Source organism: Anoplophora glabripennis, unplaced genomic scaffold (genome assembly GCF_000390285.2).
Source record: "Anoplophora glabripennis isolate ALB-LARVAE unplaced genomic scaffold, Agla_2.0 scaffold532, whole genome shotgun sequence".
Taxonomy (NCBI): domain Eukaryota; kingdom Metazoa; phylum Arthropoda; class Insecta; order Coleoptera; family Cerambycidae; genus Anoplophora; species Anoplophora glabripennis.
In genome coordinates, this window is record NW_019416635.1 from 74973 (window position 1) to 96644 (window position 21672).

Below are 21672 nucleotides of genomic sequence, written 5' to 3' on the forward strand. Positions count from 1 at the left end.
CATTTAAAACAAATAGTTTATGAGAATAAAGGGATTTTTGTAGGAACAGGGTTCCAGACGTGAACTGATCTCTTCATCGCACCCCATTACGATTCTTTTTTTTATAAGGAGAACGAAGTTTCAAAGCAAAAACCTTGTATAACAGATATACTATAAATATTTACAGAATGAAAACAAAATATAAATCCTATGATATGATTCTATCAAATGAAAACACTAACAACAATTCTCTACCAATCTCAACAAAATAAGTTATTTTTCTATCAAACAAGAAATGTTAACAAATTATAAACAAAATATAAATTCTATGATTTATGTACTGTACGCCAAACTGCATTTTTCTCATCTTCATTTAATATTAATTTCTTCTTTGCACCCCCTTTTTTAGGTTTCTTAACGTCTCCTTCAATTTTCTTCTCTCTTAAAATTTTGAAAACAGATAATTCGCTTACTCCAGTATATCTAGAACACATTTCCACCAAACCAGTCTTCAGTTTCATGGGATGATCCTTTTCTAAAGGGTTATAGACATTTAATATTATCGTTTTTTCTCTGTAACTTAATATAGATTTTTTTGTACCCACAGCAGTACATCCGGCTCGCGAACATCCAGGCACCGCCTCCATTTATCCATATAACGACAACAGAGCAATAATAATACAAAAAACTTCACTTCACTAGCACAGAAAATATAATAGCATTCACGATTCACAAACAACAGCCCGAAACACACACACAGCACACAAATAAAACACTAAAAACACTTTTGTTACGGAGCACAAGAAATATGATTTCACTCACAAATTCTCAAATAATAGCGCGAAACACACATATAGCCCGAAAGAAATATAATTGCACTTATAACAGTTATAACCTCACAAATATCGCGAGCGAGAAACACGCAGCACCAATACAACCGAAACGAAACTGACCACGCCAGGCCGGCACGCGCGCCGCCGCAAAAAACACAAGACACAAGTCATATGAGGGATAATGAAGGGAGTAATAAATGTATTGTTGTCCTGCCGCCCAATGTGCGAAGGAGATGCCTTTGTTTTTCATTTTGTCCTTCATAAATATATAACTGTTAATCCATAATGCGTAAAGAAATTATTCAATTTCCAGAACCCCCTATAAAATGTGTTGCACTGATTCCCTTGACAGGCAATGATTTATTACTTTGCATCGAATACGATCGTACTATAGATGGAGCACTTATTCATAATGCGGTAATAGCACGTCATTGGTTGAATGACAATTTCCCGAGAAAGTGGATAGGTCACAACAGTCCGTTAGTTGAGTGGCCGTCAAGAGCTCCAGACTTGACGCCTTTTGATTTATTTTTATGGGAACTGTGAAAAATAAATTGTACAAAACAAGGCCCCAGAACAGAGAAGATTTATGTAATAGAATTAGACAAGCATGTTGAAAAATAACGTCAATTGAGGAGAGTTATTAGAAATAAGGGGAGACGAGTTGAATAGTGTATACCAAATGATGGTAGACTAATAGAAAACAGTAATATTTATAGTTTGTTTCGTTGTGAAACTCACTTCTGGTATAATAAGAAAAATATATCTTATTGTGAGCACCCTTCAATTAATAAAATATGAAAAAATACCTTGAAAATATTTTCCACTGTTAATACAGGACACTGCAATGAGTGAAATTTTTCGAAGTTTGCACCTATTGTGTGAACACCCTGTAAGAGCTATAATAAAGAAACTTTGTATTTAGTGTTTTGAGGTGTAATCAAATCGAAAATGCTACCCATTTCTTTCTTAAAAAAATGCCAAATATGTTTTTTAATTTTTGAGGGTCTTCATGATAGTAGGCCGTAGAAAAGATCACATGTCAAAAAATATAATATCAAAAAGTAGGCTTTTTTGAGTACTACCAACCATATAAAAAAAGAATTTTAGATATTAGCCAACGCCATTCTAAATACGGAGGTTTATCGACTTTAAGTCAAACACACTGTATATTCCATTAAATCTAAACCAAATTATAAAAAAATGAAATAATTTGGAAACATTTCAGAAGAGGTGAGGGGTCGATTTAAAAACAAACAGTGATATTGCTCAACTGAATGATTTATTCGATATTTTGTAAGTACATATTAGGAGGGTCTAGCCATTTNTATTTAAATATTACTGTTTTCTATTAGCCCACCATCATTTGGCATGCACTGTTTAATTCGTCTCCTTTTTCTAATAAATCTCCTCAACTGATGTGATGTTATTTGTCGACATGCTTGTCTAATTCTATAACATAATTCTTAATTAAAAAAATTAATGTGTTTTTTGGGATTTTATGTTATCCGATTATTCGATAACATAAAATCCTTCTTTTTTAACGTTAATCTATACTCAGATTTTTTTGAATTTTTGAAATAATGATTTCTGGGATTCAGTACATGCATTTCCTTTCCATGTAAGACAGAACCTCTACCTTCAACCAGATGGAGCACTTTTTCATAATGCGGTAATAGCACGTCATTGATTGAATGACAGTTTCCCGAGAAAGTGGATAGGTCACAACAATCCGTTAGTTGAGTGGCCATCAAGAGCTCCAGACTTGACGCCTTTTTATTTATTTTTATGGGAACTGTGAAAAATAAATTGTACAAAACAAGGCCCCAGAGTAAAGAAGATTTATATAATAGAATTAGACAAGCATGTTGAAAAATAACATCACATCAATTGAGGAGAGTTATTAGAAATAAGGGGAGACGAGTTGAATAGTGTATAGCAAATGATGGTATACTAATAGAAAACAGTAATATTTAAATTTAATTTTTTTAATTTTTGAGGGTTTTTTCTTAATGATAGTAGGCCGTAGAAAAGATCACATGTCAAAAAATATAATATCAAAAAGTAGGCTTTTTTGAGTACTACCATATAAAAAAAAAGAATTTTAGAAATTAGCCAACGCCATCCTAAATACGGAGGTGTATCGGTTTTAAGTGAAACACACTATATATTCCATTAAATCTAAACCAAATTATAAAAAAAATGAAATAATTTGGAAACATTTCAGAAGAGGTGAGGGGTCGATTTAAAAACAAACAGTGATATTGCTCAACTGAATGATTTATTCGATATTTTGTAAGTACATATTAGGAGGGTCTAGCCATTTGAAAAGCTATCTTAAATACTGATAATTTATAGTTTATTTTTAACATCTATATTTCGTATATTTTAAAAAATATTCTCACAAAATTTTACCTCTTGAACAAATACGATTCAAATATCAGTAACATGATTATTACGTTTATATGTATTATTGTCTAGTAAGTAGTTTAAATAAAACGGGTATGACATCCAAAATGGCACCTAATACATCCTTGGTTCAGATCAGTTTTTCTCCTTAACCTTCACACCACCACTTCGGTGAGGATAGACATTTATATTGATCACGATTATAGTTTTGGCCTTAAAGCATACGAAAGCTTTAAGCAGAAAGCTTTTTGGAGACACAGCATTAACATATATACTGGTAAAATTTTGCGACAATATCACAAAAAATACTTGTATACATAACAATTTAGTAGTCTATAGGGAGAGGAATGTCTACAGTTCATAAAATATTGGGAATTTTTGGTCTGGATGTGTGAATCCTGTCTCAAAAGTTCCGGTACTCTAAATAGTTTTATAAAAAAAGTAAACCGCTGTATCAAAATTAACCCTGTACTAAATTGCCCGCTATTTTACGAACGATGTCCAGCTAAACAAGGGGATTAAATGGTCGAGGTTTTACGTAATTATTGTACACACTTCAGCCGTCATGTATAGGAAAGTATAAATTCTATAATGATATGTGCATACACATGCATACGCCTTTTTATGATTTATTATCGTACGATGCCATCATTCAGAAATGACCAAAAATGAATAGAGTACACATTTTTTGTAGTACTTAAGTAAATATGCCTAATGACACTAGTGAAACCAAAATTGAATATAATTACGTCAATGATAAAAATTAGTAAAATTATAAATTTAATAGAAATTCAGAACCTGTCTCTAGCCTCTAGTCAATCACTTCTTAAAAAGGGATTGCTAAAAGTTATTCTATTTATATGTCTCAAAAAAATGTCCAATAGAAAAAATTACGGGAATAGACAGATATTTGCAGGATTGTGATTTTGCCAAAAGAACTTTGGTTACTTTATCAAAAAGTAATGACTAAAAGATCATCCCTCTTTTAAAAAAGTGAAGGTAGATCAATATTTGAGGCTGTTAGCAACGTTCTTAAGGCATTTAAAAAAAATTAAATTTCCTTTAGTAAAAATGAATTCAGTCTACCGGATGCTCCGTTTGGAATGAGATTTTGTGACCCGAAACACAGATTAGTCTGTTTTATAAAACTGTAAATTGATTCAAAATTCGTCAGTTTTTTTGTTGTTTATTTTAGATCAAATATAAAATTATTCTGAAAATATCCTAAAATACCTTATACATGATGTCAACGGACTTGTACAACGACTCTTATTTACCTCAGTTATTTATTATTTTCTATAAACTTTAAAATTATATCTTGATAACTAAAATAATCTGGATTATGTAGGTACTAATTTTATTAAAACGTTAAAATATATAAGAATCACTTTTTTCAATTTCTATACAATGAACATATTTTACCGCAATAATACCTACATAAACAATGATTTTATAATAAACTATAAACATAAACCCACTTTATCTTTTTGACAGAAAATGAAACACATCTTATGAAAGGAAATTTCAAGTGACCTTATTGTAATTTAAAATGTCCATTGTACCATAACTGTAGATTTAATTTTAACTAGGGAAGTAAATAACACAAAATGAATAAAACTCTGAAGTGAAGAAAATAACAAAATAAAACTATAAATGGTACCATAAACAAACATTTTTTCTGTTTGCTAAACTAAAAGTCTTAAGATATACAGCGAATACAGCGTATATAAATGAAAACGCATCATATGTTTGAGTCATTTTCCCCAAAACATAAGCAGCTAATAATATTATATGATTATATATAGAGAGTGTTGCACCTACAAAATTCTACAGGGGATTTTGATAAAAAAAAAAAATAAGAAAAAAGGTGTATAAATCGATATAGATCGGTAAGTGCCTTATATTTTCAGATATATGCTGATAAAGTTTTATTATTTTTTTAGTCCTAATTATTTGTTTCAGGTTTCCCTGTAGATGAATTGGTATTAAAGAAATATATTTAAATTGATATTAAAACTGCAAATACACTAATATTTAAAATATTAAAGACATCAAAAGATTCTCAAAAGGACGGACAAATTATCTGGATTATTAGTACGGTATTTAGTAATTTTGTTGGGTGTAGGATATAAATGCAACGATTTTGAATAGACTGTCTCAGAACTGTGTAAAGTAAGTAACTGAGAATAACTTAAAAAATAATAAAACTTTATCACTTTATATTTAAAAAAAATGAAGTGTTTGTGACCCGAATACATAATACTTTTTTCCTTACCTCAGGTCAAAGAATCATCAGCAGAATTTAGTAGGTGGAATATTTAAACACCCTGTAAACTACGAGAATTTTCAAGTTTTTTTTCACGCTATTGGGAAATATGAAAGAGTGCAATAAAGTAAAAAAAAGACAGAAATCATTCTACTGATAAGAAATTTTGTTTTATCTTTAAGTTAAAATGAAACGTAAATATCGTGGTCATTCCTGAATGTCCTTTATATTTTTAAATACAGCATAGCCCAGTGCTTGCGTTAAACATTCTACTAATAATTTCACTACTCGTTCTAAAATTGACAGAACTTAAAATTGACTAGAGTATATCTCTCTCCACGGCACACAGTCTCTAACATAATATACATTTTAGCCACATTTACTACTTAGGCAAAGGTGACGGCAGGATTTTTCATACGACCCGCCCACCCTTTTTTTTGTGTGCATTAAACATCAAAACGTAATACCTGCTTGCGCCTAGCACCATAAAAGAACTCAACGAAAACACGAAAGAGATTTTACACAAATGTTTAAGTGAAGACAGTTTAGAATATGTTGCAAACTGATTCACATTTTCCAGGTAAGATGCAATTACTAACAGTTTGTTCATTACAAAATCAAGACACAGCACTGCGTCATTGTTATCTCAGTAGATCTAAAGTTTATTAGCTCATTTCTGATATTTGCACTTGAATATCAATTTCACTCATATGTAAAACAAATTCAACATTCTGCGAATCAATTCCATTTACAAAAATATATATTTAGAACAGCCAGGCATCGTTTGTTCCAGATTAACTACCTTAACACATAAAAAAAGACAGTAAATGAAAATATTAAACATTCCTCAGTTTGCGTTTGTGATCATTTTAATTAGTAATTGATTTTTATCTGATCGAGGTATTTTTCTGACAACCATTTGATGTTTTTGTTTGTTTCTACTGCCATTTTTTTCATAAGAGAGATGCTATATTGAAAAGAAAACCGCTAAAGAAAATAGATTCTTTCAAGTGCACACCTTTGCAAAATATTAAATTAATAAATTAAATTTGATTTGCAATTGAATGAATTTGATTTAAAAAAATTGAATTCGGAACAGACATCTATATGAACTTATCATATCAACAATTATACACTTTTGAAAGATACTCACTGTCTAAGAATCACCTGATTAATTTATATTCTACTTTTTAATTACATAAGATCTAGATCAATCGATAACTTTTTTTAAAAGAACACATACATGTATTAAAGATGCAGACTTCTTAAATGAGTATCATTTGACTCATTTTTTCTATTCTTCTATTAGTTTTCTCTTTATTTCAAAATTTCAAAATCAATCAATCAGGAGTGAACGTGTTACGTGAAGTTTAACGTCGAAATAAACCTCTCTCGAGATTAATACGAGTGTCCTGAAGAATATTTGATCCATTTGTAACTTTGTACATAGTGAGATAAATTATATTAGATTTCAGGGTATCTCAGAAACTACTACAGACAGAAAAAAACTGGTGTCGAATGTTTTCGAGATCAATTTTCAAGAAATTGCTTAAATATATATCTTTATTTGTCGAATTATCATCGAGAAATAATCATTTTTGTGACAATTTCGACTACTTGTGCGTATCCGCTGTTGGATAGATTGTAAAATGATAACCATAGCTTTTTAGTAGATCTCACGGAACTCTAAAGCAAATGTTTATTTTTTAAATGAAAGCCATAGTTGTCTATTAACTAGAAAGTTAAATAATTATTTATAGTTTCCGATAATTGGAATAATATGAGTATTTTATACGTATTTAAATAAAGTATACTGGGTGTCAGGATATATGAAATTGATTCATAAGTTTATTTGTAGTTTTTCAAAACATTACGTAGTTTTAGCAAAAAAAGTACATATTCAAAAAACTTACACAAAGACTCTCTTATTCCATGTGTTATCGACATTAACATTTCCTAGAAAATAAAGGTAACTATTGCTTTAGAATAATATTTTGCTACTACATTTTTCGTTTCAATCAGCGTCTTCTGTATTTTAAGTAAAGAAATAAATTGAATATAATCTTTGGATTTCCAGAAACTTTTCTATTCCAAGTTTCATTGAAATAAAAAGTGACGGAGTTTTTACATAAAATTGAACAAAAAAATGTCTGAAGTCCCGTAGCTTTTTAAGGAAGCATTTTCGTACCAAAGTTGTTAATCGTGACTCACACTGACCAATTTTTATTTAAAGTAGAAAAACACGATTAAATAGTACCTTCTTCGAAAAATCATCCTCTACACAACTATATTTTCCTTCCAGATTAGTTTCTGAGAACTAGATACTTTTTGAGAAGTAACAGAACACTTTAATTTTTCAATTGGAAGTGAATTAGAAAAAAACAAAATACCTTAAAGTGTCACTCGATGCCAATTGGCTTTCAATGATAGCCTGTTTTCAAGAACTGTTTTAACATATTCAGTATTTGAGCAAATTTAAAGAAACGACAGCAATTTAACATAGCGTTCCCCCTGAATTTTCCGCTGAAAATGATGGAGCCATCAGAAATGCTCCATCTTGTCAAAATTTTTCCCTAACCTGAAAAAGCAGGTCAAAATCAATGGAAATCTAGATTTTTTGTTGAAATAGTTAAGATTTTAAAATTGAAGTACACAAACGTATTAATGGGGTCAAAATAAAAACTTTTTAATCTTGCACTTTTTTCTCTAAATTGCATTCTTGAGAAGTTGTAGGTATTTTAATGCTCAAAATTGATAAAAAATGGCTCCACAAGGAGGCACTTTAGAGAAAACAGTGCAGAGATATTTTGACCCGGTTAACACGTCTGTGTACTTTATTCTCAAAATCTTAACTATTCTAGCAAAAATCGAGATTTTCACCGATTTTGAGCTATTTTTTGAGGTTAGGGAAAAATCCTGAAGTAATGAAGCATTTCTAATGGCTTCATCGTCTTACATGGAGGTATAATACTCCGTTAAAACGTATATGAAATTATTTTTTGTGTATTGTTTTTTATTGAATTAAGTCTAAAATATGTGTAAATTAAAACAAATTAATCAAAGTTAGTCCATATAGGTGAGGTGGGAACAATTGACAATTGCATGCTTACACAATTTAAGAACAGCCAGTAAGGACTAATGATTGTTTTGCGTCCGATATTCTAAACTGCCCCGAGAGCATAAAGCAGACGTTCCACATTTTATTTACAAAAGAATATACACAGCTTTTCCTGACAATGTGACTAGAGGTAAATATGGAAGAAGCATTTTCAGTATGCATCTGGAACGTCCTACATCTTAGACATATTCGAAGATATTACTTATTGCCATACAAATATTTAATCACTAAACATACGCCCAATAATATTGATTATATACATGGAGACATTTAATCATCTTCATAATAAACATTTTATCAGTAACAAAACTATACATACGCCGTCGAACATCTAAATAAATTTTTGCATGGCAATCAACGGAAGTAAATAAACACTGTACATATATAAAATACAAATACCAACAATCAAGTGAAAATAATAGATATATCTAAAAAGTTTACATCAACTTTCAGTTTGCATTTTATAATAAGTATTTATATACACCTTAAGAATGTACAGAGATCAGATCCTCCTTCAAGCGATACCCGTCAGGATATCTTGGAAAATTACAAATCTAAAATAATTAAATGTCACATTCTACGAACATGTGATAAATCAGTGGCATACAAATTTTACTTCGCTACAAATACCAGATGGAAATCTGCCTAAATATACGTTACATGGCAGTGACGTTTTTTTATACATTAGTATTTATTTGTGCAGTTATCTTAAATGAAAAAAAAAATAAAAATCAGTAGACACGAACAGGTATTTAACACATAAGAATTTTACCAAACCAGACGATATTCTACAACTCTATCACGCACATTACAAATAGTTATCAATGAGTTCACCACAACCATACTCTTCTTGTATTTTTAACAACAATTTTTTTATGCGGCATTTCCTTCAATTTAATTGAATCGACGTTACATGCAAGAGAATGTTGTTTTCCATGCCATATTTTCTATTGGAAAAACAAAAAACTCATTCTTGTTCTCAACTTTACACATAATTACAAGGTGCTCCCATTGTTAAATTTCTCTATAATGCTAAATAAAATATTCAAGCTAATGCCTACGCTTAATATATGTATTAATACTAATTCTTTTGATATAAACTTTATATAGTGTAATACAGTTAAGAATACATTTTTTCAAATATAGGCATGAAGAATACTGTACGAAGACAAGATCAGTTATCAAATTTACGAAATTAATCTCTCTATAAAAATGATAATTTTATTTCTAGAACACGGGTAAAGCATAACGTTAGAATTAAAATGGTAAATTTCTTATATATTAAAAGTCAGCAGTCGTGGTATGTTTAACATTGAGTGATTATCACACTTTTGAAAATTATAAAACAATCAAATTGTGCAACACGCAACAATCATTTTCTAAGGTTCCATTTAGATACTTCTCTATTTCTTTAATAAATATTCATTTAACTACCAACTAAAATTATATAATTTAAATATTAGATAACAATGATCCTAATTATAAGTTTGATTTCTAATAAGCAAATACATATATCCTTCATATATATTTAAATATAACTAAGACGTTTCTTTTCGTATTTATAGTCTTATTGATGGTGATACAGGTAAGAATGGTACATACATCGATGATGGGTGATTCCTAATGTAATATACCCTAATGTTGTCTTTTAATTGTGCTGCCACAATAAAAAGTGGATTATTATTGGGCCCAAACCGCAAAAATTCAGTCGCTCTGTTCTCCGTCGCCTTCCACATCTTTCTCTCCTACCTCCCTGGTGTTGCTGTCTTCCGTCTCGATGCTGCTGGTGGGCGTCGGAGTATCCTCAACGTTTAATAAGCCAGAAGTAGAGCTAGTGGACTGTGTAACATTTGGACTGACGTCGAAAGCGTCGTTCTTTCCAGGACTGTACTTCAGATCAGACGAATATGTCGTACTTAGGTAGCTAGTTTTCTCCGGATATTTGCTTCCGATCGTGTTGTACTTGCTGTCGGATGTCGTGAAGATAGATTCAGAATCGTAGCTGCTGGTCTTCGAATTCAACGTCGAATATTTAGAAGTGTCGCTTGAATAAGAGTCGAAAAATGACTTGACTTCTTTAGTCGATCCGATCGTGTTAAATTTATCGCTGTAACTCATGTCTCCAGGAGTATAACTCATGTAAGCTCCAGTTAGAAACGGATTGGTGCTAGCGTAAGTCGGCTGAGAATAGCTAGCCGGTTGCGAGTAATTTGGCCCATAGTGATTAGTAGAGGTTGTATTGTTACTCGTGCCCTGCAGGGTTGATAGAGTCGAAAAGGATGGGGTTGTGCTTCCGAGAGTGACGTTCAATCCTGCAGAGCTAGCCTGCATGGCTGGAGAACTGGACCTGGAAACCTGGCCCAGAACCGACGGAGAAGCTCGGCTCAAGCTGGTTATCGACGGCGAATTTCTCGGACCTGGAGAATTACCTGAGGTGGTGCTGGTTATGGAAGGAGAGTGTCTAATACCCGGGGAGTTGATAGTAACCGAGGGGGAGGACCTCATCACAGCTTGTGAGGAGGGAGATGCGCGGATCGCGGGGGAACTGACGCGGTTGGGCAGGCAGTGTTTAACGGATTCGGAACCGGACTGGGAATCGCTACTGCTGCTTGGAGAGCCTGGAGAAGAGACTATCACCTGGCGCGGTCTGAGGCCCCCTCCCGACGAGGATGCCGCTGGAGGTCCTACCCGAGGAGACAGCGGCCGGTAGGGACCTTTGCTTGCTGATGATTGGCCCTGTAACATTTCTTCGTTGGTTAAAGGTATTTTCTTCTCCTAGATGAGTTTACAGTAGTAGTCTCAGTTACTTGAATAAAAAATATATTACGGAAATTTCAACTGGAAATATTATCATGTAACTCCGAAAGGAAATAATTGTGCAGGTTGTAACAGCGACGTTGCGACAAACTTTCAGACTAATTCATCTCATCAAAATAAAGGACATTTTTTTCTAAAAAGGTTGCAAGGATGAACGAATTGAAGAACTATTTAAGATGCACTTCAAACTTGATACAATGGAGTTTATTCAAAATAACTGCACAAAAACTTTAGTAACGTTGAAATTTCATTGGGGAATCTAAATAAAAACAATTTACTGGTTTAACGCCATGTCAATGTTTGAACTTTATTTTCTGGTTAGTAATTCAAGAAAAATTGGATTTTATATCTAATATTAGGAAAATTAGTCGTGGATCTCTCATAAACGCAGTAAGCAGAGAATATGTTTGGTATGAAAATGTATACAGTGTTTTGAAACATGTACCTCAAATTCAGGAACTGAGAGAACATAATTTTTTTACAGTTGACAGATTTATCGTCTTTTGTTTTTCAGAAAATGGCGTTAAAAAATTTTTTTGAAATCAAACTTTACCCATACCTTTCCCGAAAAACATAAAGCGTTAAAATTTGGTACAGGCAAGTTTTTTCATATCTTTTTAAAGCATTAGCATTATTCGTTTTTGACTATTTGCTAGAGATCGTTAGTTCTTACCCAGTAACATTTTATGACAGCTTTTCACATTCTCAAACACGTACGTAACAAAAGCCGGGTCGCGTGGTAATTTATTTGTTAGTTCTCGGAACGGATGGGCCAAAAAGTAAAATATTTCAGTCATCACAAATTATCGAAAGTTGAGGGCTTTCAAGAAGGAAGTCCTTCGGAGAAATTTACCAACATATTTAACAAGTTCGCTTAGAGTCAGGGCCATGTGACAGTCATCTGTTGCGTCGTGGAGGCGCCAGCGTAAAAACCCATACTTTTAATAACGCGCGAAACCGCGAGAAGAGCGTAGAGGTTCCAAAATAGAATTAAATCAAATTGTAAACTGATAGTAATTGGAAAATAAACTAACAGATCAAGGTAGCTGGTTTTTTGACGGATTTTCCAAGCTATAAGAGTAGATTAAATGAGATCGACGGATGATGTGTTGGGGACGTACATACCTATACATTTTTATACCAAATATACTGTCGTAATCCACTATAGCACACCGTACGAAGTTACAAGGTATATAGACCAACAACTTACTGGTTTTAGGATAATATGTTACTTTTGTTGATACGTAAAATCAGTCCTGACGGTTTGTCGTAACATCGCTACTGCCACCTCTATATAAGACGTAATCTAAATATCGTGAAAATTTATTACTATTTATTTTAATATTGTTACATTAATACTTTTTATTTTTGTATTGAGTACTTTTGATATTAATTTATTTACTAGTTTAAATCAGTATCTATTAACACATTTATAACATAAGCGCACGTTACATGTACCTATAATTAACATCGTCAACTGTTTAAGCAAAAAAATAGCGTTTAGTAGGACAAAAACATTCTACTCTAGAGCTAGACGTCCTTTTATCTATCTGATCGAAAGTCGTTATTAAAGATTTAGTTATATTATTAGACAAACCATAAAAGATTTCGAAAATAGGTATAGGTAAGTTTAAAATTTAAAGAAGCAATGTACATAGAGACAGAACAATTTTTCAGTATTTCTTCTTCTTCCGTCAATTCTGTTTTCTGGAAGTAACTCCAACTTTACAATTTTTAATATAATGTTTATTGTACTTTGTACAAATAGATGACGAGAATAGTTTGCAATAAAAAATTTTTTTACAAACTTGTCACAAGAAATCAGCCTTTCTTCGTTCTTCTTTTAGTTTCTCCAAATTTTAAATTATATTGAAATTGATTTAGATAATTGACATAAGATAACAATAGAAAATACAAGCCAGATATAAAAGTAGTCAATGTGATACTGATTATGTATGGTTGTTTCCATCTCCAACATATCTTCTTACTTTAACTTTAACAATATAGTCTAGTCACTACATTTTCTAAACTAACAGGTACCTGTTATTTGAACCATTTGTGAAGTATTGGCGAAGAAACAGAGAGTAATATATTTAAGAGCAATTGTACGATACTTTATTAAGACAAAATTTGAAAATATCCTCTTATAGACGTGTCAGATCCTTGCATTTTTCTTAATGAGCTTAATTTCCGTTTGAAAGATAAGTTTTTAATTAATTTAATTGTATTGTACAATCGCACATTCTAATAGCAGCTACATAAGTAACGACAAAACATGACGATAATTTTTATACGAGGCCGAACTGTGCAAAGATATACGACTAGGAAATCTGTTGATTTGAACATACAACATATCCCGGAGATCTTGGAAAAAATAAAATATTAGAATCCTTGTCCAATTTTATGAAGATGTTTCTTATCAAACTTTTCCCATCAAGCTTCCTATTAAAAGTTGCCCTCTCTTTTAGGTAGAATTATATTACCTATTTAAAATTTTCTCCAAAATGGCTGCAAATAGAAAGGTGAATTTTTGTTGCATTGCAATTTGCTTCATATTTTTTTCTTTGAAAAAGTTGAAACAAAAAGTATATTATTCACAAAATTTGATCAAAATACATGCGCATGTTTACTAGACCAAATACGAATTGTGAATATCTGAGAACTGTCTCTTACGCCATTTTCAGAATTCATAAATCTTTGCATAAGATCCAAATAAAGAAAGTCAATAAGATTCAAGTCCGGTAATCTTGGAGATCAGTGAACAGGAGCATGTTGACTCTCCCCATCCATCAACCCGTAAAATATTCATTCAGCTATCTTCTCATTACTAACGTGAGGTGGTAAATTGGGAATACATCGATTTGAATATTTTTAAGTACATTCTAAGCACCTTTGGATGCACAGGTTATGAAATGCATATCTGTATATTCTTGGTTTGAATAAACTATGTACATAATTTGCCATAATTTTAATGAAAGGGGGGGGGGGAGAACAGTAGACTTGGTTTGCTTAATAATTACATTACACAACTGACTAATGACTAGAAATCAAAATCAAAATAACAGATGTCACAAGAATACTATTCAAAAAATACTTTAAATATACATATATTTCACTGTGAAGTAAATAGCTCGGCATGTATGGTTGGAAGTGCCATTTTTTTATTCAAACACTAAGATATACAGTGATATTTTAGAAGACCTAAAAAACGTGTATAACAAAATTAATTTTTCTATTTGCAGTCGTTTTTGAGAAACGTTTAAAAACATTGTTTTTGCTCCCACCTAAAAGGGGCTCCAACTTTTTAGAACAGGCTTGGATAGAAAAAATGTATATGTAACACCCCCTCATAAAATTAGATAAAAATCCAATCATTTCATTTTTTCCAATCCTTTCCGGGACACCCTGTATATACTTGTCGTGTACTTGAAGTAGTAGTTAAATCGCATCACTTTGTCGTTACACGTGTAGTTGCCATAAAGCTGGGTACTTACGAGTATCTGGTGTGATGGGCCCTGTGGCTGTGGGCCTCGCGGGCCCGAGACTGCTGAGCGAGGAGGAGGAGGAAACGGAGCCGCTGAGAGCCGAGACGGCTCGCGCGGCGCCCCCTGCAGACCCGGATGAGACGCACTGCGACTGTCTCCACGCGGCCCGGGTGGCCTGCCGCGACGACCTGTCTGGAAAGGCCCCCTCTAAATACCAACAACACCCCCACACATCGACGCTAACTACTGCAAGGCCGCCTAGACCTACTTCAACCTCGGTGGACGGGCAGCGGTGCGATTTTGGTGTGATTCGAACCAAATAATGTCAATATCGCTGGATGGGACAATAATTTAAGGGAATTTAAGACAAACGGACCTATTCTGTAATTATACTTTAACAGACGACATCGTTAAATAACGACTTCGGATTCTAACGCCAATTTATAAAAATGTTATTCCATAATTTTGGTCGTCCATTCGAGGACATACCCATAAGCGAACCTGTAACTTTCGAAAAGCTTACAGAGCGTTACATGTAGCTTACAGAAGCTATCAAAAAATCGTAATTTCTTACGACTAAGCCTGATGTCATTAGAACGACTTACAGGATGTTTTTTTGAGGTTAGGAATAGATAAAATAGTTTCGACAAATCTATTTGTTTAAACATCGAATTAATTAATTTACGAAAGAGGAATATGAATCTACCAGAACATGTGCTAGATGCTATTTCGTGATCTGAAATAGTTTTTGATACCAACACTTGTTAAACTCAATTTCACATTGTGTCTTATGTAATAGACATAATATTTGCTTAATGCTTTCAGCTATAAAGGCGAATTAAGAAGCAACATGCTTCTGAAATTATTACCAATAAACTCTTTTAAGTGCTATTTTTTTGTAGCCTTGTACCACTTCTGTAAAACACACGGAATATATCCCATATTCAATCAGCAGGCGGTTACTATAGAATTACTACTGTTTATTTATTACTATTTATTATTACTTGTTGAAAACTGGATTTGTTGATATGGAGTTCCCAGAGACAGAACTTCCAAGTGTTATAGAATGTTTGCCGCCTGCTAAGTGTCTCAAGAACCAACTCATTCACAGTCAGATGGAATGGTTGAGGCATTCAACCGAACAATAAAAAATCTACCCCTGAAAAACTACCATCAACAAAAATCGACCAACTGGGACACCTCCTTTCTTCCATTTTGAATGGGTTATAGAGTAAAATAATAGCAAGACACCAGCCAGTGTCTTTTTAACGTAAAATTACGTCTGAGTCAACCAGAGCATCGGCCATGTGAAAGACTCGATAAAGTTTCTACATAAAAAGGTACGAGAAAAGTTGTAGATAGTATGACTTGCTTGACAACAGCAGTGGGTTCCAGCAACATTTAAATTTGATTGTATAATCCTAAAAGGACCAACGGCAAATCTTATACGGACTCCAAAAAAGTACTCTCATACGGTGTGGCAAAATTAAATTATGTGGTGCATATGATCTCCAGTCCAAGATAGAAATTATTATTTGCGTAGATAAATTAAGACCTTAGCAGGAGGATCATGCAGACAATGGATTAATCTAATTCTGACGACCTAAGAGAAGGATAATGTTACGGAAGCTCACCTATTTTGTGAATTTCTTACACGTTTCGAAGGTCCAAAAATTTGTAGGTCAAGAAAAAGGGTATAGAAAAAGGCAGAAAGTATAATATATTTTATAGAAGCGAACATGAAAAATCGAAATCTCAAAATAAGTGAAAATAGTTGTTATTGACATTTTTTGTCATTAAAGTTTATAGAAATAACTTTATTAACTAATAATTTTGTATCAAGTGTCAGTAAAACCTGTTTCGTTCTCCTCAAAAATATATTTTATTTTGAAGGCTAGGTTCCGTTGAGATAGTTTAGAATATGATAGAAAATAAAGAAGAAATGCCAATTCATTAAAACTGTATACAGGAGGATATGTTACAGTGTAACAATTACACCAATAGGTAAACAAACAGAAGAAAATATTGAACTGATGATTTCCAATATTTATTCTGAAACTAGAATGTTGAAATAATATTTGTTAGGTAAACTCCTTTATTAAAATTGAGGAAGTGGTATTTCTAATTGAACATTTGTCAATATTCTACACTACATATCTTATATGACACTGGATCGTAGTCAGTGATAGTCTTAATACTAGCTTATTTAACTAATTTCCAATAATGAAATAGAGAAATTGAAGGAAATTCTTCATCTTAATCATTTATCCCCATACTGATATTAACATTATTTGTTTCAAAACTGTGGTTAATTGTGAGAGTGTACTTGGAGATGAAGCTGTCAATAATTGATGTGCTGTGGGTGTTATTTAGTTTATTTAGTGTGGAACTATATTTAAATATTATTTATTGCCAATCAACTACAGATTTTCTATTGATTTCATTTAGTTTTTCATATCAAAACTTTGTATCTAGTCGTAAAGATGTTTAATTGTTGAAATTAAAATATATCTGAAATTTTCACGTGTATATCAAACAGCAAAAAACGTTATTCAACAATATAAACCATATTTTCATTAATTTATGAAACTCAAGGAATACTCGAAATAATAAAGATAAGTCACCAGTAATCAAAGAATATGCGATTTAATTTTCTTCCCAGTTCTAAAATTTTTGGAAAGCTCAGTTCGACACTAAATAAACTTTGTCTAAAGTACTAAGGCTAGTTCCCAAATGACACTTTTACTGTACCAAAAAAACTGATGATGTGACATTGATGAGTTGAAAGTAAGGTGCTCAATTTATAAGAAAAAGTGTTAAAATCATCTGTAGTTTCGATCAATTCATATAGAAACGCGTTTTTTAAATCCATACATGTTGAGAAAAAGTAAGCTTGAAAGCAACTTGGTTCAGTTCAACCTAACAATGTAATCCTTTAACAATTCGTGTTCTCTCCATTTTAAAGGAGAAAAACTCCTACGAATCGAATGACATTAAATTTCTTTGTATGAAATTCAATAAGACAGAAGACAAAAAATATCTGCTTGGCAGATATTTTAATATTTAGTATTCTCAGATTTGTGTACATCACCTACATACAGCTAAATGCAAAGTGGGAAAAATACTTTTTTAGGAAACATGATCTATATTTTGCGATGATGGAAATGCTCTTTTCCTTCAGACATGAAGAAGTTCATTGCATCCGTGAATATTTCTTGTTATAAACGAATTATGCAGTAGTTATCATGATCTTAACACTTTTTCTTGCTAATACCAACTGTTCTAAGTAGGCATCATGTACACCACTACACATTACCTGAGTGATGCTTGGGAGTAGGCCATATCTGCAGAAGGTACTTCAAGACGCTGATGGGCTGTTGGTAGTCCAGTTCGTGATGGGGCTTAGCGGCTGCCGTCGGTGTCATGGACTCGTTGGAGTGAAGCATGAGGGGCGGCGCGAGGGCCGTGGCCAGATTCTGAGCTGACATCTTGTTTCTGTCTGATGCAGACACCACAAGGGCCAGATGATCCATGAGGAATATTAAGGTGGCCTGAAAACAAAATAATCATAAAGCAATCTTCATTTCTTGCTAAAAAAACACTTGGTAAAAGATAAAACCCTGATTAATAATTCCTTCTATTGTGAAATATAGTCAGTAAATGTTAATTAATATTCTAATCAAGAAAAAACAGTACGTGATGTTACAGCAACTGGTTTGAATCAGTTTTAACGAACCAAGACAAATATTCCTTCTTCTCACTGATCTTGCAGTCCTAAACTATTTGCAGTACTTGATTTTTTAAATGTCTTTATAAAAAAAGTGGACAGGGTTGAAGGGAAAAGACCGAAGTGATCATGCTACGGTCCTCTTCCTTCAATCCGTGTACTTCTTGAACTTCATTAAGGTAATCCAGGGCCACAACTTTAAGAAGTCCAGGCAGGTCACTAAAGAAAATTAGACATACTGAACACCATCCATTCCATTTGGTAACGAGAACAATCCAATTAAGGAATAGTGGATAATCCCTACAATTCAAATAAAAACCGCGCTGGAAGTGATCTCGTTGCAGCGAATCGCATCCACATTATCAAGTTCACAAACATGTGTATTATGAACATTATCGCATTTTATGTAAATATAGCTAACCCATCAGGTATATATCGGGCAATTTAGTTTAAGCGTTTTGTTGTAACAACTATTTATAAAATCTAATCCCTAGCGGATAATCTGCTAGTAGTAAAACTTGGACACGCTTGTTGAATGAATTATGCTGTACATATGAGGAGGTTTTTTCCCACAATATTTAAAAATTAGTTCCTCAGCTGCAACACTATGATGTGGGCAGCCTCAACATACACCTCTTCTACTCGGTCGCAAATTTCCCCTTTTACATCCTCGTTGAATCATCGCGGTAAAGATAGCAGTATTTGGCACAGGTCTACCCAGAAAACGTTCTATATAGCAACGAGAAGCTGTTAATGCATTTTGGCTTGCTTGACACAGGTCATTTTGAACAGTTGTAAGACTAATGTAAACAGTAAACCACAATAATAAGAGCAGTATGAAAACCACAATGATTCTGAATAAAAAGGCTGCTCGAACTACCTGGAAGGGCGCGCGGAAAAACTAAAAGATGCTTTTTAATAATCACACTATATTCGTCCAGCTTTTAAGTATAATAACTTCAAACATTTTTTTCTTGAAATCTGCAAACTTTATATTTTAACTTTTTTCTATTCTATTTTCTATGGGGCATATATCCCTAAAGTTTTTTGAAGTTATAATTCGATACCATCTAGAAAACGCAGATTTAATCCTTAATTTTAATCAAGAAGGGAGCGATACGCCTCTCGAATCGTCAACCGACAACGCAGTTACGTTTTTATTTAAAAAAAAACAAAGATAATATTTGTCTATCATTTTTCATCAGCATCATCAGAAACTTACCCTATTTATCCTAGGTAGGCAATCCAATATGGAGAACATAAGTTTAGCGTTACCCTCTGGATCGTCGGGTAAACAGACGCCTAAGGCATCTACCATCATTTGGTACAAACATTTGGTGAATAGGGGCTCTGGCAGCTCTCTCAAATAATCCTTCAGGACACCCGTGATAACATTAATGTCCGGCACGTTGTCCGGACTCAAGTCCACGGATCTGCTATTTCTTTCGAATGCCTCTCTCAAGATACGTTTCTTCGTAGCGGAGCCGCACAAACGATATAGTCCTGAAAAAGATTCATTATTAATAACATTACGATTACATCTAGTCATCTAATACAAGATAATAATAATAAGACAATTAGGTGACTTACCTATAATATCCAGTCCTCTTCTTTCGACTTCCTCGACGCACCTTTTAACAATAATTGGAATATTGTGTTGGGCACTAGAAACTAAGCCTGTCGCGACCCCTCCAGGAACTCCACCAGTCTTACTTTCTCGATTTACCTGAAAGATCAACACTTGAAGAAGTTTCTCTAAATCGTTTCGTTTACTGTATTTACCACAGCTTCCAGATCGACACCGAATAGAGGTGTAGTTCTGGATAACGTCAGCGTTGAAAGAGGTCTTCTTTTATAAAGAGTTTGCGAATCGTTATGTCTCAGTCTCAAATAAAGTGTGCCTGAAAATGAGGGATGAAATGGATAATATTTGACCAAACAGTATTGTATCCAATGGACTGTATGCAAGCGAGAAGATAACACATGAAAGTTTATAGTCTATACCAGGGGTCGGCAAGTAATTTTAGGTGGGGTCCAGATACTTTTGAAAATTTTTAACGAGGTCCAGAAAAAAAATTCATATTTCTTATTTTTTTATTTTAATTTGGACTCAAATTTAATCTGCTTACTAATTAAGAACTCAAAACACTCGCACAATTGTAAAATACTAAAAGAAAATTATAAGATTGGCACTTAATCGTAAAAAACATTTTTTAAATAATTATTTGAGTAATTTATACTTTCAAAAAATTTTTGGCGGTCCAGTATTTTACCGTCCGCGGTCCGGACCTGGACCGCGGTCCGCCAGTTGCCGACCCTTGGTCTATACCTTTGAAGATGCATTAGGATTTCTTAGGTAAGCGTGAGGATTTCTAGAACATTTAGGATGTACTGGAATGTATAGTCTTTCCGAAGTCAGTCGAACATGTATAAAAACGTCTAGCAATAAAATTTAATGAGTTTCATAGGCGTCCCTAAAGAAGTTTTCTGCTAAGGATAATAATTTGTATATAATGTGTACAAAATTTCTATTACCTATTTGTCTAACAACATATTTTAATTATTTATGTTCTCAAGCAATTTTATTATATTGATGGTAAATTTCGTTTTGTTCCATTTCAAAAGGTCTTCAAAATGCCATGTTGTAATAATATGAGTAAACAAAATATCCGTCTTGTTTTTCCCTTTCGCAATTGAAATTTGAATGACTAATAGAAGGTGCCTATAATAAATAAAAATTATCTGTATCAAATTTCGCATTGCTGTACTGCACTGCTGGGCAATTTATCAACCACTTATCAACAACTGAGATTTATTGCCCAGTGGCCCAGTGCAGCTGAGTTATACACCGTTTCTCAAATATTTCAATGTCAAGTTGCTGCGTCAGCGACCGAACCTGGTACATACTGCCAACCTCTTGGTTATTCAATTGATATTGGAAAGACTATATCAAGGATTTTACCAGAAACGTATGTGATTGAGCGCATGCGCATTACGTTAATTTCTTGACAGCCCATTAAGAGTGAGCTTGTTAACAA

At 33.0% G+C, this 21672-nt stretch overlaps 1 protein-coding gene across 1 annotated transcript in view; it reads right to left on the minus strand.

Moving 5' to 3' along the window:
* Positions 1 to 10194: 10194 nt before the first annotated feature.
* Positions 10195 to 21672, minus strand: part of LOC108914465 (rho GTPase-activating protein 100F) — a 224447-nt gene continuing 212969 nt past the window's right edge. Inside the window, exons 16-21 of the mRNA XM_018720293.1 lie at positions 20417 to 20535; positions 20225 to 20360; positions 19857 to 20137; positions 18224 to 18458; positions 14917 to 15095; positions 10195 to 11341 (exon numbers count right to left, since the gene is read on the minus strand). Of these exons, the coding sequence (XP_018575809.1) occupies positions 10310 to 11341; positions 14917 to 15095; positions 18224 to 18458; positions 19857 to 20137; positions 20225 to 20360; positions 20417 to 20535 (1982 nt within the window). The 3' untranslated portion in view covers positions 10195 to 10309. The remainder of the gene's footprint in view (positions 11342 to 14916; positions 15096 to 18223; positions 18459 to 19856; positions 20138 to 20224; positions 20361 to 20416; positions 20536 to 21672) is intronic.